Below are 18,399 nucleotides of genomic sequence, written 5' to 3' on the forward strand. Positions count from 1 at the left end.
TGCCACGTGTAAGGTGAAGATTGAATATTACAATTTCTGACAGGGTAGGATTTAGCTGACCTACTCGCCTGAAAAAGCGCAGAGCGCTTCTCCTCTCCGCACCCGTGCAGCTCCGCCGAGTTGGTCTGTGCCGTTCTTTCTTCTACTAGGAAAATGTCTCTCCAGGCGGAGGAGGATTCAGTGAAGGAAGAAAGAGGAGAAATCGACGACGGAGACTTGGACGACAAGATGGTTCTTTCTCTCATGAAGGGAAAAAAGAAAGCTCAAAACGGTCCCTTGGTTCGCTGCGAAATGGTTAAAATGAAGGAAGAGAAAGGTAAGGGCGATGATGGCGACGACTTTGGAGAGGAAGAAAAGCCTCTTAGTAGGAAACTTTTGGAAACGGAAGGGAGAAATAAAGTGAAAAAGGAAGAACCAGAGGACGAGGGAGATGGGGATGATGATGTAGATAGGAAGCCTCTAAGTGCAAAAGCTTCCAAGGGAGTGGTGTCTAAGAGTAAACGGCAAGCACCTAAAAAGAAGGAAGACGAGGATGATGAAGAAGAGAACATGCCGCTTCCTGGGAAGGCCGCTAGAAAGGATGAAAAGGTTTTTCATCCCCTTCTCTTACTTTTTTGTTCTACCGGTTCTTTTTTTTTTTTTTTTTTTTTTTTGTGCGGGAGCTTGATTTTGGTACTGTATGCGGGGTCCAACATTGCTAAACGAAGCTTTGATGGTGATCGTTGTGGTTTTGTGTGAAGGAGAAGAAGAAGACTAGTAAGAGATTGAAAGAAGAGAAAGCTGAGACGAACAGGGGTGACAAAAACAATAAAAGCAAGAAGGTGAGGAAGGCTTATGATTTACCGGGGCAGAAGCACGACCCGCCGGAGGAAGTATGAACTATATTTTACTTTCACTTTTTAAAGTTTATCACTGGACTTTCTTCAGCATCACAGTATTTTTTTTTTTTTTTTTTTTTTTTGACGAGGTCTTTTTTGTTTTTGTTTTATAGAGAGACCCATTGAGAATTTTCTATGAAACGTTGTACATGCAGTTCCCCAGCAGTGACATGGCTGCAACCTGGTGAGAGATTTTAACATTTTTTTTGTTTGCAACTTGTTTCTTTCCCTCCAATGTTTTCGTTTTGTTGTTGGGGTTTAAGGAAACCTTCGCCCCCATTCCTGTCCTCTTTTCTGGAGGGGGCGGTGATAGGATTATACAAATCAAATTATAGCTAGAGAGCAAAATTAAATACACAAATTTAACGTGGTTCACCCAAATCGGGCTATGTCCACAGCTGCTGATGATAATTCTTTATAGGGAATATCGTTCAATGTTTACAATTTCCTATCCATACAATCCATACATTAATCTACCACTGCATATAAATAAATACAGATCTGTAAAAGAAGGAACAATGTAACCTGTATGAAGACCTGAGACTCGCTGACGCCCAAATAGCACCGGTCAGAAACAACACGAAACAAACAGCACACAGTCAGTAATAAAACAAACCAGTCAACGCCTCTGCGGAAGCGTTTCTTCTTCCTCTCCTTCGCTTTCTCCCTCTACACTGAGGATACAACGCCCTTCTTCCTTCTCTGGTCTCTCTCACTCTACACTGAGGATAGAGATGCCCAACGAGAGGAATCACGCAATGCCGGAGCAGCACAACGCCGGTAAGCAGAGAGCTCTATTTCTGCAGCAATGTCTCGGCGAGAAAGGAAGTGATTGTTCACTGTATCTGTCGTACAAACTTGAAGCACGAAGCTTTCTCACTCTCTCTGACAGACAAGCCTTCAAAGAGATTCAACGGAAAAAAAAATCCGAACGTTTTTGTTTCTCTGGTTTTCTTTTTCTCTCACACTGTCGAAAATCACACACGGCCATACAAAATCATCGGGAGGAGGGAAAATAAAAACTAAGGTAAGAATTTAATGAGGTTGAGTGTTCCACACTCCAACCTCATAAAGAAACAAAAAAATTTCCTATATGTCTCTTGACTTTTCAAACTTGGGATTCCCTAACAGGAGGCGTAGCCTTCCTCCTTATTCCTCTGGCCGAAAGGAAGCTCTCCTCCTGGTAAATGGACCAATGGGGGAAAAAAAAATGAAAACAAAGTGAGAAGAGAAAGAAAGGGAGAAGAGTTTTTTTTTTTTTTTTTTTTTTTTTTTTTTGGGCAAAATGAAAAGGGAGAAAAACAGAGAGGTTCCTGGAGAGTATGGATCGTCTCTGAGAGCACTATTCAAGAATGGGTTGTCAGAGGAAGGGAGAGATTCTAGGCATGCTTTATTGAAAGTCAGGCAGGTGGACGTCTGAAGTAAGACATTTTGACATCTCACTTTTGCTCTGGGGACTTTGGTTGAATTATAAGACAACTTGTCGCGTTATGATTTTAAGGTCCACATAGAAGTTTCATTTCACTGAAGCCTGATTCATTAGAATCTGCTGCAAGTCTGCCGACTTTAAGAGTCCAGTAAAAAAAAAATTCGATATCACTACCATCCTATGTTTTTCTCTGCTCTTGTACACATTTTTCTCCTTTCCCTTTTCTTGTGGTCCATTTAAGGAAATCTTTATGGTTTTGGGATAGCTGTGTTTTCTAATATTACTTAATGGGAAGAAATAGGATTTTCTTGTAGCGTCAAAAGGAATCTAATGTTTCAATACTATCAAAAAATGGATTCTCCTTTTTAAGGCCTGATGCTGTAGATGTTGATGAAAGTATCAGAGGGTTGCAGTTCTCTTGCCAATAATTTTCCAAAGTAGTGCAGTCAGTAGGAAAGAACTTACATCGGCTAATTAACCCTTGTGCTCTGTCATGGCTTTAAAAATGGAAGAAGGAGAACTGGTTGGTTGCAATGTGGGTGGATGCCATTTAGTTATTATGACAAATGCACATCTACTTGTCAAATATTTTTTCATTGATGCAGTTTGTGACTAGAGGTGTGAAAGGTGGTTTGCAGGTTTTGATGTTTATTTGCTCAATTGGCAGTATCATGTAAACATGATTAATCAAGTCCAGATAACAAAACAAGGAGGTGACTGTTTGTATACTCGATCTTATTGATATGTCAAGTGCTTGTATGTCTTTTATAAGAGCTAAGAAGCCATGAAACATTTTTTGGGTGGTTAGGAATGGTAGATTATCCCCGATGCCTCATCAATGCTGATTAAATTGGCTAATATTCAATCAGAAAGTGTCAAAATTTTACAATTATAATAAGTTACTGAATTCTTGCTTAAAAAGGTGCCATAACTATAGGAGTTAATCTTCTGGAATCTGATAGAAATAATTTAATCATATTCATCTTATGTGAGTTGAAGTCTTTCTTTATATTAATAGATAGGGAACACGGAGCATGTTTATCATGTCAATGACCTGGTAGGTGAAGTTTGTTTTAGAGGAATGAGGGGCTGTTTGTTAACATGATTTAAAGAGTATCAATTTGAAGACTTGGTGTAGTGTGAAGGTACTGGAGTTTGCCTTTTCTTGATGATTTTTAGCCGATTAATCTGGAGCTTAGGAAGTACAGTAATTTCATGATTGGGATAGCTTGGTACTTTAGAGTCATCTCTGTTGAAAGAAGGGGGCTTAGGTGTTCAACTCTGAAATAAGGTATATAGTATGCTGAGCTTGAAGTAGTTGTATGAACTTAGGTTTTTCGAAGCTTGCAAGTTTAAATGCCCAATCTGTTTCCAGTCTGTCATATTTGTTGAGAAATATTCTGAAAGCTCAACAGCAGACAAGAATGGCCTGCAACAAATCCCTGCCCCACCTCAGTAATCCCTGCCTTGCCCTCTCTGTCTTGGCCCCATCCTCGTGTCAAAATTCCCTGAATGCCCTGCTTCATTTTATTTTATGAATAAAGAGTCCATTTGACCAAAGTTTATATTATTTTATTAGCTGAAGCCAATGTTATAAAACCCTTCCTGGTTCAATCAGGGTCAACCATTGGTTGGATCGGTATGATGTCATAATGACATCATTTCAATAAAAATTTTAAAAACTCAGGTCAGGGAAGTGAATCCGCCCATTTGTCAGAGACCAATCTTGAGAAGAAAACAAATGAATGCACAGAGCTGAAGGTTTTTCTTGAACATAGTAGATGTATGAAATTTAAGTGTCAGTTTTTCATTTTTTTATTTTTTATATTCTGACCATTTGTTTGACAGATTTGTAGCTAACTGGTATCTCAATTAACTATGGGAAATAAGTTTTATTGGTTTGTGAAGCATTATGATTGAGGAAAAAAGAGGATAAATCAAACTGGAAGAGAGGAACAATGATGAAATCAAAATGACAGTAAATTTGCAGATGCTAACAAGTTCATGATTTGAGAGTTTGACTTGACATACATACTGTTTCCTTCATCACATCTTGAGTTTTTCATATTCCAGTATGATTTTTATCCAGATTTCTGTGACGGAAATTGTCATGCTGCCACGTGCATGTATGTTTTTATATATTGAGTTTCTCGTTGCAGAAGAGAAGTGTTCTTGATTCCTTAGTGCCTTTAGAGCTTGATTGGAAGTCGGTGCAAATATCTTATCTGTGAAGACCCGTTTGTAGTGGGACGAAATCATTAAGTCCACACGTTTACTTGTGAGCTTTGTTTTATGGTAAATCAGGGGACAAGTTGTTGTCGTTTCTTTCTTCCTGATGGTGCTCGGAAACTTCTCTGTAACTAAAAGCGAGAGTGAACTGACAGCCACTTGGACGTTTGTAGCCCCTTTTTATGAACTCTAAAATTGCACATTTGGTAACTGATTAATATTTTGTTGGATGACAGGATGATGGAATGGGGTCTACTACCCAAAGAGGAAGCTAAAAAAGTTCACGAGAGGAAACAGAGGAAGGGCCAGCAGCAGAAGACCAGCGTGTCGGTGACAGTCAAGAAGGCATCAAAGTCTTCTCCTCTGTCAAAGACGGTCGTGGTAACCCAAACTGTGACAAAGTCTTCAAAGGGGAGAGGCTGGACGGATGTTACCAGTTCAGACGACGAAGAGGATGATGATTTCAGCAAGCCCAAGAGACGAAATAATAAAAGAAAGACTGCCGCTTCCGGTTAATACCCAGCAGTACACAACCTGCCCCTCTCCTCTCAAGGTTCCGCGTCTTGGGTTGAGCGGGTCAAAGATATGTTTACACGTCTGGTTCTGGCTCTGGTCCATGATGTGAACTCCTATCTTCTGCTCATCATTTCTTTAATGGAATTTGGTGAGTTTGGGGAGATTTTTCTGGTTAAGATTATGATCAATGGCGAAGAAAAGGAAGATGCCCAGAAACTTGGATCTGCAGGCAGGATTCTCTGTCCTTTTCACCCTTCAATGAGATATTTTAGTTCGAGAAGAATGTCGCATTCAGAGCACAGCATATTCGTACGCTGCCATGGCGGAAATCTTATTTAAAAAAGTCCGAAAAAGACTCGTAAAGGTCAAAAACGAGTTCCTTATCTCCTCCTCGCCTTGGATCCGTCATGATCTGTCTCAGGGTCTCGGCTCTCCCGTGTTTCTTATGGCACAAGAAGTCGAGAAAGAAATTTGGAAGTGTAGGACTCGCGTCGTACGTCTGGTCATGGTACGCGCCCTTTGGCGGTAGGTCCCACTGATCAAGAGATAGATTATGTCGTCGAGTCCACATAGATGCGTCATATTGTATCATCGGCGCATTGTAGGGACTCGGCTAGAGTGCGATTCTAACGTGCGCAAGTACAAGCTGAGAGGTTACGACCCGGTCAACCTTTCCCAGTCAGAGCTTGAGATTAAATTTATTAAAAATGGTAAAAAGACGAAAGTGTGTAAATTTCATCTGCCATCGTGAACGTTGATCTTCTTGGTGATTCAGCCGTTGGATACCCTGTAATTGAGGTGGCCAGTAGACGGAAAATCCGAAGAGGGGTATTTTGGGAATAAAAATATATTGAATAGGTTGATTACCGTTTAGCTGGCTTACTGATGATATAATATAGTGTGTTTATGGGAGTTGACTTGTTAGGGAGAATTGATAAGGATTAAGGGTAATTATATTTGTATCAGAGTTTTCTGTGTCGTAGTTTGATTGGGATGATGAAGTGGGAGAGAGGGAGAGGGAGAGGGAGAGGGGGAGGTGAGAGAAAGAGAGCGGAGTGCCATGCCAGCCCCCCCTCTCTCTCTTCGTCCCTCGTTCAAAAAAGTCACTCCTTTGACTACTCTTTCTTCCTCCTCGCTGCCCCGGCATTTCCTCTCTTCTTCCTCCGAATAAATGCTTAAAAACTTCTCCTGCATTTCGCTTTTTTAAATGGTGTGCTCTTCTTGGAACCGGAATCTCGCCTTCCCCAATCATGGGTGCCTGCCTTTCCTCCACCAAGGTTAGCGGTTCTTCCAGCAGTAGCAAGGGGGGCAAATCTTCCGCAGCCGCGGCTGCGGCGGCTGGGGGGCAGAACAAGAAGAAGAGTGATGAGGAGAACGAGGATCAGAGCAAGAACGTGCAGCAGCAGCACAAGGGGAAGAACCAGACCAAGCGGACTGGGGGCGTCGTGCCTTGGGGCAAGAGGACGGACTTTGGGTATGCGAAAGATTTTGATAAAAATTACAGCCTTGGGAAATTGTTGGGGCACGGCCAGTTTGGTTACACGTTTGTGGCAACCGACAGGACCACGGGTGAGCGTGTTGCGGTGAAGAGGATCGAGAAGAATAAGGTGATTCATTTTCCGGATTTTGTGAATTCTGTGGCTTTTTGTCTGCGTTGGGTTTTGATTCCATAGCGTTAATTTATGCTTTTTTGGGTTTTAAATTTCTTTTAAAAAAAACTAATCACGATTTGGACAATCTGTTCGATCGTCCATGCCAGGAAAAAAATAAGAAAAGGGAGAAGAATCTATTCGATTTGTAGTTTTCTCTCTTTGTAATCTTTCTGTTCTATGGAATTTGGCTTGTAATTCGTGATCAACTCTGCATTGACGCACTGTTCATCTCGCATTTTGTACTATTTTTCTTCACTTGCTTTTAACATTACTTTCCATCTGAACCACAAACCGCTTAGTTTCTTCATTTTGTTTTTCTCATGATTGCTGGTTCTTTGTGTTTCGTGTTCCTAGCATCTATTTCTGTTTCTTCAGTATCTGTCGTTGATGTTTTCAATGGTCTTGATTATTTTAGTGCTCTTTAATTATTCCTTCATCGGGATGTCTTTGTGCTTTTCTATCTCTATCCTCGCAACTGTATTGTCATTCTCTGCAAGGTTGTAATCTTTTTCTTTTTACGGATTTTCTTTCATCGTTCGATTTAATTTAGGTACCTATTTTTTATTTACGTGTCGAATACGAGAACTGAGTAGACTGTACCTGGTGAGAGCTAATTTAGAGGTTTTTAAATATAATGGCAATATCGAAGCTCCATTGTCATTTAACTTGGTGGATGTTAAGTAAGTTGAAAGCTTTTTTTCTTGTTTTCGATTCTGCATTTTTCCTTGATTTTTTAATTCGTCATCGTCATCTAGGTCTAGAATTGTGCTGCTCATATTCATGATTATTGATACTGTAAACTTAGACATCTTTGTTGTTTGTATGGGGTGAGGATGTTTTTTGTGAAGTAGTACGTCTCTTATGCATATACTAAACATAATTGGATGGCATTCCTCATAATTCCATGTTAATTTTGTTTAGAAAAAGCTTATCGTCAAGTTCACTTTTGTTGAGTATGAAACAAAAACAATCTTTCTATACAATTCAAAGTTTACCATCAGTCTCACCAAGCTTAATGCTTTTAACCACCAGTACTAGAGGACAGCACAGACCCATCGTAACAGTAATGAAATAAACCATCAGTGTAAGGCCTACAGAGCCTTTTTTTTGCAAAATGTTGGCCTGAAATTCATGTGTAAAAGAGATTAAGATTAGAAGGCAATATCTGATTTCCAATCTGGTTTTGCTTATACAAATTGTTCAGGCGATATACTAAATGTCCTCTTGGTTGTTCTCTACAGTTTGTGTCTGCCTTCTCACATTGCAGACTACTTTTAGACCTGCAAGCAGAGCCCATCCTAAAATGTAACTGGCCACATGAAGTGTTTCACTTGAAAACTTTGGCTATTGTACAGAGCATCCAGTATTGAAGATTCTAATTTCAGCTTAAGTTATGGTTATCTACATAAAAAAATTGGATGAAGCTGAAATGGAATTGAGAACAATATTTTCTTAGCAGAGAAAAATGCATCTACTTTACTCAATGAATATGGTAATTTGATTTATTTTCATGTTGTTTTAGTAAAGTTGATACATATAAGTGCCTTAGTGCCTATATCTGTTGATGCTTTGATAGACCATCCATGATGTTCTTGTGAATTTTGATTTAAATCTTCTTATTTTTCTTTATTCTTGTGAATAATTGTTTTTGATATCTCATAATGGCAGATGATCCTTTCAATCGCTGCTGAGGATGTCAAGCGAGAAGTCAAGATACTTCAAGCCCTGACAGGCCATGAAAATGTGGTTCAATTCTATGATGTCTTTGAAGATGATTCTTATGTATATATAGTTATGGAGTAAGTTGTATCTTTTGAGACTTCTATGATTCCAAATGCCTTATTCTCTTATCATTCTACAATCATTTAGGAATTGGGATTCTTTATAATGAAAATTGGGTTATTTATAGGTTACTTTATGTAAATTACCAACTATGGTATCAGATCAAGTACTGTGATTGGAAGATACCTGATTGTTCCTTTAATAGTTGCAGTACATCCCTTCTCTTCCATATGCTTTATTTTCTAATAGGTGTAACAGCAGTCAAATAATCCCACAAGGGAAAGAAAATGCCGTATCCAAAAAAAAAAAAAAGTAAAAAAACATTTTGAGTAGGATTGGTTACACATTATATCATGGTCATCAATGAAAGATATCCTTACTTCTTTTGGTCCTAATCTTTTGTCAAAGTGTCTTACTCATGTTGCAAATTGGTATTTTCTTTCTTTGTCAGGTTATGTGAAGGTGGTGAGCTATTGGACCGTATACTTGCCAAGTAAGATTGCTCAAATATTCTTCATGTTCTTATCATTACTTTGATTTTCATCCTCATTTGTGATATTAAAAATTTCTCATCATTGAAGAGACAAAAAGCACATTTAAAGTTGTAAGTGGATGATGATGTATTAATGGCCGGTTGTGAAAGGTTATTTTGGAGGTTTAAGTATAAATCTTGTCAATTGGTTTAACCATCACACACACAAAAAAAAAACACTTTTTTAAACAGAAAACATCTATCATCCTTTTAGTTGTGTATTGAATTACCACTTGAGGAAAGAGCTTGTGAACTTGCCTAAGGCTTGAACTACATGGACATTTGTATGGAACAAATTTGAATCTAGATCACAGAGTGTTTTGATCGTGGTTTGCTACTGTTGAAACATGAAGATTTTTGTTGGCGATCCCAGTGTTATGCCTTCACTGTGGAGTGTCAACCATTTGGTTTCTACCTGAAGTCCAAATTGTAAGGTCAGAATCATCCAAGTGATCATATTTTTGCACCATTACTCATTTGCAGCCAGAACCTTGGGTTTGTGAGTCGGAGATGCCTCACACAGGACATGTATGCATCAACCTTATTTTAGTTGTCTACTCAAGATGCTTTTTTTTCTCTGTTGGTGGTCTATAGTTTAATTCTTCATATTTATTGGCACACATTAATTATGTTAATTTCTGAGGTTTACCCCTGTTTGCTTCTCAAAAAGGAAAGCTTTATCCTTGTTTTCTTTTATTTGTATATTCAGGAAGGATAGTCGTTATACTGAGAAAGATGCTGCAATAGTTGTTCGACAAATGCTGAGAGTTGCAGCTCAGTGTCACTTACATGGTCTTGTGCATCGTGACATGAAACCTGAGGTATCTCTACGACATTCTTATTGGCATAGCTCAAGAAAATGGTAGCTTTTTTTAAAATGATTTTTGATATTTTGTCTTGCAGAATTTTCTCTTTAAATCAAACAAAGAGGATTCCTCTCTTAAGGCCACTGATTTTGGTCTTTCAGATTTCATTAAACCAGGTTGGCATATCGTTTTTTTTTTTTTTCATTTTAATTCTGTTAGTCTTTTTCTTTTCAATTTTTTGTGCAATGTGATTCTCATACATAATTATAATAATTAACACAGGAAGGAAATTCTCAGATATAGTGGGTAGTGCATATTATGTTGCACCAGAAGTACTCAAACGCAAGTCTGGACCTGAATCAGATGTTTGGAGTATTGGTGTGATCACATATATTTTGCTTTGTGGGAAACGTCCATTTTGGGATAAAACTGAAGATGGAATCTTCAAGGAGGTCTGGACACTGCTGTTTCAATTTTAAAATAAAAAATTTGATGTTTCTCTCTTATTCCAAAAAAAGCAAGGGGAAATTGTAGTTTACTTATTTTTATGGTAATATGCATGATCAGATTTTGTGAGTTCCTGAGGGTTGTTGCCTCTGTTAAGCCAACGTTGACTGCTGACCTGCCCTAAAAAAACATGTGGTCAATTATCAGTCTTTGTAGTTGAATTTATATTCATATATTTAAAGTAGATGATTTTAGGGTTGTGAAATTCAAGTTGTTTTGTATTCAAAAAGATAAAATTTATTTTTTGTTCATGTACATGTTAAAATAGGAAGAGTCTGACGACATGCATTCATATATTCTGTTTGTAGGTACTGAGAAACAAACCTGATTTCCGCCGTAAGCCATGGCCAAATATAAGTAATGGTGCTAAAGATTTTGTTAATAAGTTGCTGGTGAAGGATCCTCGTGCAAGACTGACTGCTGCTCAAGCTCTGTGTATGTAAACTGTTTGGCTCTCTGACCTGTTACTTACCTTGGTTTCTTTTTTTTGCTTCCATGTAATAGCATCAATCAGGTGTTCATTGTTTTATTATTTCATTAGAAGTTTTAAAGTGTTTTAGTTAAGAAAGTTCATGTTGAACTTCTGAATGTTTGCTTTATTGGACTTATATTGTTCTCTTTTCCCTTTTTATCTGATTATATGCGTCTTTGCAGCACATCCATGGGTGAGAGAAGGGGGAAATGCATCAGAAATTCCTTTGGACATATCTGTTCTTTCTAACATGCGCCAATTTGTGAAGTACAGCCGGTTGAAGCAGTTTGCATTAAGGGTAAAAAATTCAGCATATTTGTTATCAATATTCTTGAAATTAGCAAGTGATGTTTCTAGTACCATGGTGGGTTTTAATTGGAGTTTTTTCTTGGTTAATAAAGGCTTTGGCAAGTACACTAAATGATGAGGAGCTAGCAGATCTTCGTGACCAATTTGATGCAATTGATGTGGACAGAAACGGTGCAATTAGTCTTGATGAAATGAGACATGTATGTCTTTTATCCAGCTCTTCATACTCATTATAGAACTCTTCGCTCTTTTTGCCAGAGAAAACCTGATTTATGGATATATATTTTATTCTCCCATTATGCTTTTTGTGTTAATCATTCATTTGATAATAAATGTTCCAATCTTGAAACTTGCATATATTAGTTTTGTTCAGGTGTTATTGTTTTGCATGCACCTGCCAGAGGGTATCTGTCCTACATTTTCCCTCTTTTTATAACTTGTCAAATACATTATTCTTTTAATGATCGGTCGTGTTTTTGTTTGTGCTCCTTTATGTCAAGCAGAAGTAGATGTGGACTTTGGTGTTTGTAAGGTCATTTTCCTAGTTATGTTGTCATTTTCTGCCATAGTGAAAGATGTTTGTCAACAATTGTGTTTTAATGCTTTCAATGAATTGGATGCCATTGTGTACTTTGTTGGCCTTTGACCTCCTTTTTATTTTTTGTTTGTTTCTTTGATTTAGATAATATTTTGTTGCATATTCTATTTTTTACTTTTTATGGATGTACATAAGAGCGCTTCCCTTCTGCTCCTCGCAACAAAAAAAGTTTATTTTTATCTAAGTTGGTGAAATTTAATTCACAAAGATTTGGCATGAGCAGAAGTGATACATGCATCTGTGGGGCCCAAGTTGCTCCTCAATGGTCCCACAAATGATGTCTATTGTGCTTTTGGTCATAAAGGAAGCTTCCGCATGAATTAAGGTCTTCTTAAGTTTGTTCTCTCTAGCACCAAGAAGGCTACTACTTGAATCTTCTCTTTCTGATTCTGCTGCATGTTTACTGATTATTAAACTTTCACATGCAATGTATACAAATTAGCCCAGATTGGTCTCTGAGGTCCTGCGTTCACTGTTCTTGAAATCATTTTGGCCTTATAATGCCTATCATGTTAGTCAACATGATGCATCCTTTAAAGTGACAATTTCTGTTCAATGGTAGAATGTTTGCAAGTGGTTGAGCATGAGCTAATCTACTCCTTACAAAACGAAATATTTTCTTACCTAAAATTATCAGTGTCACTAATAGGTAGGAAATCCTGTGCTGAATGTTGATTATTAATCCAAGCTATATACAATACCCCTGATGAGACTTGAACACTAAATCCATGTGGTCATTTGAGCAAAAGGTCAAAGGTCCTATATCTTGAGCTTTTGTCACACGTACATCTGACTGGCCCTCTCAATAATAGATGAGGAAGGGAGGTTGTGTCAGGAAGATTGACTTCTGGATAAACCTTTTGATGTCTCATAGCAATAATCTTTTACTTTGAGTAGGCTAGATACAATATACGCTTTAGCCATACCATTTGATGAGAGAATATGCTGGTAATCCATTGTTTAGACTTACATGTATCTTGTAGTAGGATAGAATTACTAGGTTACTTCTATTTTGCAAAAAATTTCTTCAATTCTGCTTCCTTTTCTTGCTTATTTGAATGAATACATATTGGGTTTCGTTTTCTCTTCCTTTATCACAATTGTGCTTGTTCCTATCTAGGCTCTTGCAAAAGATCTTCCGTGGAGATTGAAGGGACCACGTGTATTGGAGATCCTCCAAGCGGTGTGTCACTCTGTCCTGAACTTAACTATTGTCTTATTTACTTTCTCATGTTTTATTGCACTTAATTTACTCCCTTTTGACAATCTGGAATACAAAACCTCAAATAATTTTAACAAAAAAGAGAAATGAATTTTGAGTTGCATTTTTATTCAATTACTTCTCTTCTCCTTTATGTTTGCAAGAACGCACTTCATGTTGTTCATTTATATGATCAATCTTGAGAAAACACGCCTCCTAGATCAATAACGTATAACACCCACCCTCTCTGTAGGAAGCAACTATCCATCTAGTGCCCGCATAACCTTTTTGGGGTTGACATGGTGGTTTGCTTTTTTGGGCATTATGGTTCTGATCCCACTTTTGCTCATGTATCTTAATGCAGATGGACAGCAACACGGATGGGCTTGTGGACTTCACTGAATTTGTTGCAGCAACTTTGCATGTGCATCAGTTGGAGGAGCATGACTCTAACAAGTGGCAGCAGGTCTCTCAAGCTGCCTTTGAGAAGTTTGATGTGGACAAAGATGGATTCATCACATCTGAGGAACTTAGGATGGTATTCTTGGATCCGACTGTGTACCTGTTTTTTTTTTTAGACTGCTTTCCTTTTTAATGTATCTTTAGTTGTTCTGGAGGGACTGATTTTGTTGAGATGTTGGTTTTGCCTTTTGCAGCATACTGGTCTGAGGGGCTCTATTGATCCACTTTTGGAAGAGGCTGACATTGACAAAGATGGGAAAATAAGCTTGTCAGAATTTCGTAGACTTTTAAGAACGGCGAGCTTGAGCTCACGTAATGTACCTAGTCCCTCTGGCACACGAAATTCTCGCAAATTGTAGGTTGTACAGTGAAAGAACAACAGAAAGGAAAGAACTGAATGGGAAAGATTGCTATAGAAGATGTTGTTTGTAATTCGTAAAATGGATTGTATTTGGTTGTCTGCCTAGATTTTGTTCAAGTGATGTTAGGCTGTCATGGAAAAGCCATTTTTTTTGTCAATGGGAAATTCCCTTGGGTTGTGAGGCCGATTCGCATCTAAAAGTACACAGCATCAAGAACCAAACCATCCATGTCATTGTACATCCTTTGCTTTGAGCTTCTGGAATCTTTTTACAGGCAGAATCGTTCTTGTATGGTTTTAGATATTCTGTGAAGTGTTCATATTTTGTTTCGGTGCCATCTAGTCAATGTTCTATATTTTATTTATTGGTTGAATTGTAGCTTACAGAAGCTTCTGTAGTGTAACAAAAGAGGGAAGAGAGTTTAATTGTGAGGTTCAGTCCAAACTCAAGACTATTGCACATTCCTTTTGTATTGATTGGTATTTATACAAGGAATAGGGGTGAAAGTGCTGGATCAGCCATCAATTCCTATCTCGTCTGAGGCTGTGCATAACTAAGGTCGAGGTTAGGTTTTTGCAAACCTAACCCTGGCCCTAGAAAAACAGAAGGAATGGGAAAACCAACTTCATGTCTGCCACATACCCTTTTCTCTCTACCCTATCCCCTCCCTGACTCACCTTGTCTTTGTATCCCTGCCCATCCCACTGTGTCCTTTTGACCCATCCTTGTAATTCCAATCATCCATGTAGGTCCATATACAAGGGAGACAAGTAGTTCATGCTAGAAAGCACACCAAAAAATTTGTTGCCACTCAAATGATTTCTTGGGATGGAAAGAAATCAAATTCCTTGACATTTGAATCATTCCCCAAGTTGTTCCCCCAATACCTTTAGTCAATACTTATATTGACCAAATTATTGAATCCATGGATGGTGATGTACTTTTCAATTTCAGAACCAATTCACACCCCCAATAATGAGTATCTTTACCACCTTCTTCTCGATGCTTTGATGTTGGTTCCACATCTCGAAAAACAAAAGCAGACATACCCTATTATGCTACTCGAGATGATATTTATGTGGAAAGAATCCGACTTTCTAGTAACCAAATTCCTTATGGAATTTACCATAGAAAATAAGAAGAAAAAACGTCTCCAACCTCGAGCGAAATCGCTCATTTCACTATTTAAATATGAATAGTTCAGAATTTATTATTAATAGAAAGGTAATAATTGCTGAATTTTTGCATCCAAACAATGCTAAATTCAAAGCATGGTTCTTACAGAAATATTCCTTCCCAAAAAGGAAGAACCTGCTTCTCAATTTTATAATTATCTTGAAAAATAGAAAATTATTTTGTCTTTTGTATATTGGTATCGAGAAATGCATTCCAAATTCAAAGAAAAACAAGAGATCAACACTCTTGGCACAATTAAAGTCTGGGATCTTCAGTCAGGCCAAGATGTGCAATCCACAAATCCTTTTCCTAAACCTTTGAAATTAGAATCATTTGGTTCTATGGGTAAAGGTACTACCCTAGAGGTTGTGGCCTATATACAACCTAAATCTCCCCCTAATGCAATTAGTCAAATTTAGGAACAAAATAATTTTACCAATTTAACCTTATAGACAATAGGTCAACATCTCAATCGAATTGAATAATGTATCTAAACCATCTGTGAAGGTGTCACCTTCAACAATTTCTCCTTTAAAGAATAATGATATTATTCCCCCAATTAAACCACCTCCTGTTGTTAAACGAGTTGTTAGATAGATTGAAAATTATGTCTCAATATGTTAGAAGTTCAATCTACCTCCCTGTCAGAAGTTGAAGAAACCTCCATTCCTTCCTACTCGGTCATTGAACTTGCAAACATCAATTATGAGGTAACATAGCTTGAAGAGTCATTCCAACAACTTGTGCATAAACTTGCATTATAAAAGTTGGACTATGACAACAAATCCCAAAGACAATGGGACAATAGGCAAAAAACCTATTATCATCCGCCAAAACCTTATGACCTTTATGAAGAAAATTTATATATTGATAAAAAATATTATGATGGTAAAAGTATCTATGAATGGAACATAGATGGTCTATTTGAATGTTGTTGGAAAATGGGTCCAAGCTTACACGACCAAGGAAGGTCCATATATCTAAGCGTGTTGGAAGATGGGTCGAGCCCATAAGACTAAGGAAGACCCACACATCTAGGGGTGGCTTCGAACTGAGCAGGCTCGAGTTTGGCTCAGCTCGGTGCCAACTCAGTTCGATTCGGTATCTCTAGAGCTCTAGCTGAGCTCAATATCCGAAATCGGCTCGTTTGAGTTAAAGAGCCGAGCTCAACCGAATCAAGGTTTGACTCGAAAGTTCGTGAGCCGACTCGTTAGCGAGCGAGTCACGGGATAGGGATCGGGAGCGGGGGGGGGGAGGTGGACGTCGAGCCCCTCCCATCTACCGCTCTGGCCGCTACATCCCCTTCCCTCTAATTTCTTCCTCTTCCTCTAATTTCTTCGCCTCCTCTGTTTTCGTCGCCGACGACAGGTCCTCGCCAGCGTCGCGCCTTCACTCTGTGTCGTCTCGGTCGAAAACCAAAGTACAGAGATACCTAAGTTTGGAGAAAATAATTTCTCCCACCCCTACGTGAAGTCGATTTCGCACGTGTGAGATCATAAACCAATGAAACCCCGTGCTAGACGATTTTGCAAGTGTGAAAGTCACACGTGCGAGATTATAAACAAGAAAAAAAAATGTTTTGTCCCTTCCTCGTGGCTCTTGAATAAATTGAAAAGACATTTTAGTAGAAATACGTTTCTAGAGACTATTAGTGGTTTTTTCAATAAATGTTGAAAAAATATTTTTAGTAGAAATATAGGAACTATTAGTGCCTCATGTTTTTTGGAAACATTTTTTTAATTAGAAATTTTATTAAAAAATTATATAATTTTCTAAGTAAGATTTTCTTGCCAAGATGGGCTAGAAAACCATATAGAAAAATTTTGAATAAGTATTTGACAGTTGATGCTATAATACTTTTAGCATGAGGCAATTTTCTTAGCAATTTTTTGTTTGACATTTTATTTGATTAATTTTTTATCGATAAGTATAGTAATATAATAGATTGATTATTATTTTTTATTTATTTCCCTATAAGTCGCAATAAGATGTCCATTTAACTTTCCAAATAAAATTTTAAAATATTTATTCTAATTTTCTAGTAAATCTCTAATAGTAATAAGATTTTATTGGAAATGTGTATCCTAGAAAAACATTTATAGTTTTTCCTAGAATATAAATTTTCAATTAGGTCACTAAGGAGGTCATAGTAAATTTATGACCAAATTCAAAAATTACAAAATAAGCTAGATAACATTTGGGGTAAAAAAAATAATATTGGTGGGTTCTAATCTATTATCGAGATTCAATCCCGAACGTCCCCTATCGTTCTTTTTTTTAAAATGTATGCATAATTTTATAGATAATTTATTTGACATATATTTTATTTCACTCGTCAAGAGCTCGAGCTCGAATTGAGCTCGACATGATTTTGTTCGGCCTACTTCCGTCTGTCTATCCTGATGCTTCCGTATTGTTCTGTTACCTCGCCGTCTTCCATCAATCTCACTACTGAATCAGAAGCTAGATTCCAACAATTCTTCTCCCGATGCCCGTTATTACTCCGCTCTCCGATTGCTGTTGTGTTACTGTCCGTTCCGAGTTGACGAAGATCGCAGACTGAGCTGGTTCTTCGCTATCTTCCTTCCAGCGAGTACCCAGCAGGCTTCAATCGTCACTTACTGATTGCTCTAATCGCTGGTTTTTGGACGATCGTTAATACTCTGTTGTTGGATTGGCTTATTGCTTTTAATCCAAGCATTACGCTGTCTCTGGTAACTCGAGCCAATCTATTTTTCGGAAAATTATCCGAGATTGTCTCTTCCAGCCTTACTGCTCTCGAGTCTTCAATCTTGCACTTTGCTAGCATCGTTGATTCTCTTTCAGCCAATTGGTTTATTTTCAGAAGTTTGTTCTATCTGCTGGCATCTTCCTTATTCTTGTTGCTGTCTTGGTTTGAGTCTTCGCAGGCTCTCATCTTCTTCCTCGATGATTGTTTGTTTCATCGATAATCAAGCGTCTCTACCAATGTTTTATTTCTGGGCGTGCACATTTGGTTCAGCACTGCTGTGCTGTCCGATTTCCATCCCAAGCAAATCTCTTTGTGTAGCTGTCTCTGCTATTCCATTCCGTTCGTTGCTGCTTCTCCGGGATTTTGCTGCTGTTTTGTCTGAAACTACTCTGGTCGTCTCTTACAGTTGCTCTGCTACAGAAACAGGAGGAAATATTTCTATATGATTTTCAATCCTGAGTTGTTGACTGACTGCTCTTTGGATGTTTATTTTTGGCTTTCATGGAAATTTATTCCTGAGTTGCCGTGGCTCAACCCAGTGAACCAGCGTCCTGAGCTGCTAAGCTCTTCTTTTCGAGTAAACTCGGATCAGGTTGACTCAGACTAAGTCAGCCTGACTTGGTCCACTGCTCCCTATCTCTAGTATACTAGTCTAGGTCCCGAGTTCTATACCGATTCCTCCCGCGACTCGGTTATATTGTTCTGATACCTGACTCGGCTCGATTCGACTCGGTCGCTTGCCTTAGTCTGACTCAGT

The 18,399-nt window shown here is 38.2% G+C and overlaps 2 protein-coding genes across 2 annotated transcripts; both read left to right on the forward strand.

Annotated features, from left to right (window-relative positions):
* The first annotated feature begins 95 nt into the window (after window positions 1–95).
* On the forward strand, window positions 96–5,292 carry LOC137944227 (uncharacterized). The gene is made up of 4 exons (XM_068789830.1): window positions 96–588; window positions 741–872; window positions 992–1,062; window positions 4,773–5,292. The coding sequence occupies exons 1-4, from the start codon at window positions 154–156 to the stop codon at window positions 5,050–5,052; spliced, it is 918 nt and encodes a 305-aa protein (XP_068645931.1). The 5' UTR covers window positions 96–153; the 3' UTR covers window positions 5,053–5,292.
* Window positions 5,293–6,049: 757 nt separating this feature from the next.
* LOC137944794 (calcium-dependent protein kinase 18-like) lies at window positions 6,050–14,070 on the forward strand. Its single transcript, XM_068790544.1, has 12 exons — window positions 6,050–6,659; window positions 8,373–8,503; window positions 8,938–8,979; window positions 9,728–9,839; window positions 9,922–10,000; window positions 10,107–10,276; window positions 10,640–10,766; window positions 10,986–11,101; window positions 11,205–11,312; window positions 12,831–12,893; window positions 13,276–13,449; window positions 13,568–14,070. Exons 1-12 carry the CDS (start codon window positions 6,303–6,305, stop codon window positions 13,730–13,732), a joined length of 1,644 nt encoding a protein of 547 aa, XP_068646645.1. The 5' UTR covers window positions 6,050–6,302; the 3' UTR covers window positions 13,733–14,070.
* Window positions 14,071–18,399: the final 4,329 nt, after the last annotated feature.

The sequence above is a fragment of the Aristolochia californica genome, unplaced genomic scaffold (genome assembly GCF_029961685.1).
Source record: "Aristolochia californica isolate CCGP_79_NKW_82.1479 unplaced genomic scaffold, dmAriCali1.0.hap1 SCAF_11, whole genome shotgun sequence".
Taxonomy (NCBI): domain Eukaryota; kingdom Viridiplantae; phylum Streptophyta; class Magnoliopsida; order Piperales; family Aristolochiaceae; genus Aristolochia; species Aristolochia californica.

Excerpts from the sequence above, each read along its gene's own strand:
- LOC137944227 (XM_068789830.1), top strand. The coding sequence starts at position 154 with ATGTCTCTCCAGGCGGAGGAGGATTCAGTGAAGGAAGAAAGAGGAGAA. Across the intron at positions 589-740 it reads CCGCTAGAAAGGATGAAAAG|GAGAAGAAGAAGACTAGTAA; the intron begins GTTTTTCATCCC and ends TTTTGTGTGAAG. Across the intron at positions 873-991 it reads AGCACGACCCGCCGGAGGAA|AGAGACCCATTGAGAATTTT; the intron begins GTATGAACTATA and ends TTTGTTTTATAG.
- LOC137944794 (XM_068790544.1), top strand. The coding sequence starts at position 6,303 with ATGGGTGCCTGCCTTTCCTCCACCAAGGTTAGCGGTTCTTCCAGCAGT. Across the intron at positions 9,840-9,921 it reads ATCGTGACATGAAACCTGAG|AATTTTCTCTTTAAATCAAA; the intron begins GTATCTCTACGA and ends TTTGTCTTGCAG. Across the intron at positions 10,767-10,985 it reads GACTGCTGCTCAAGCTCTGT|CACATCCATGGGTGAGAGAA; the intron begins GTATGTAAACTG and ends GCGTCTTTGCAG.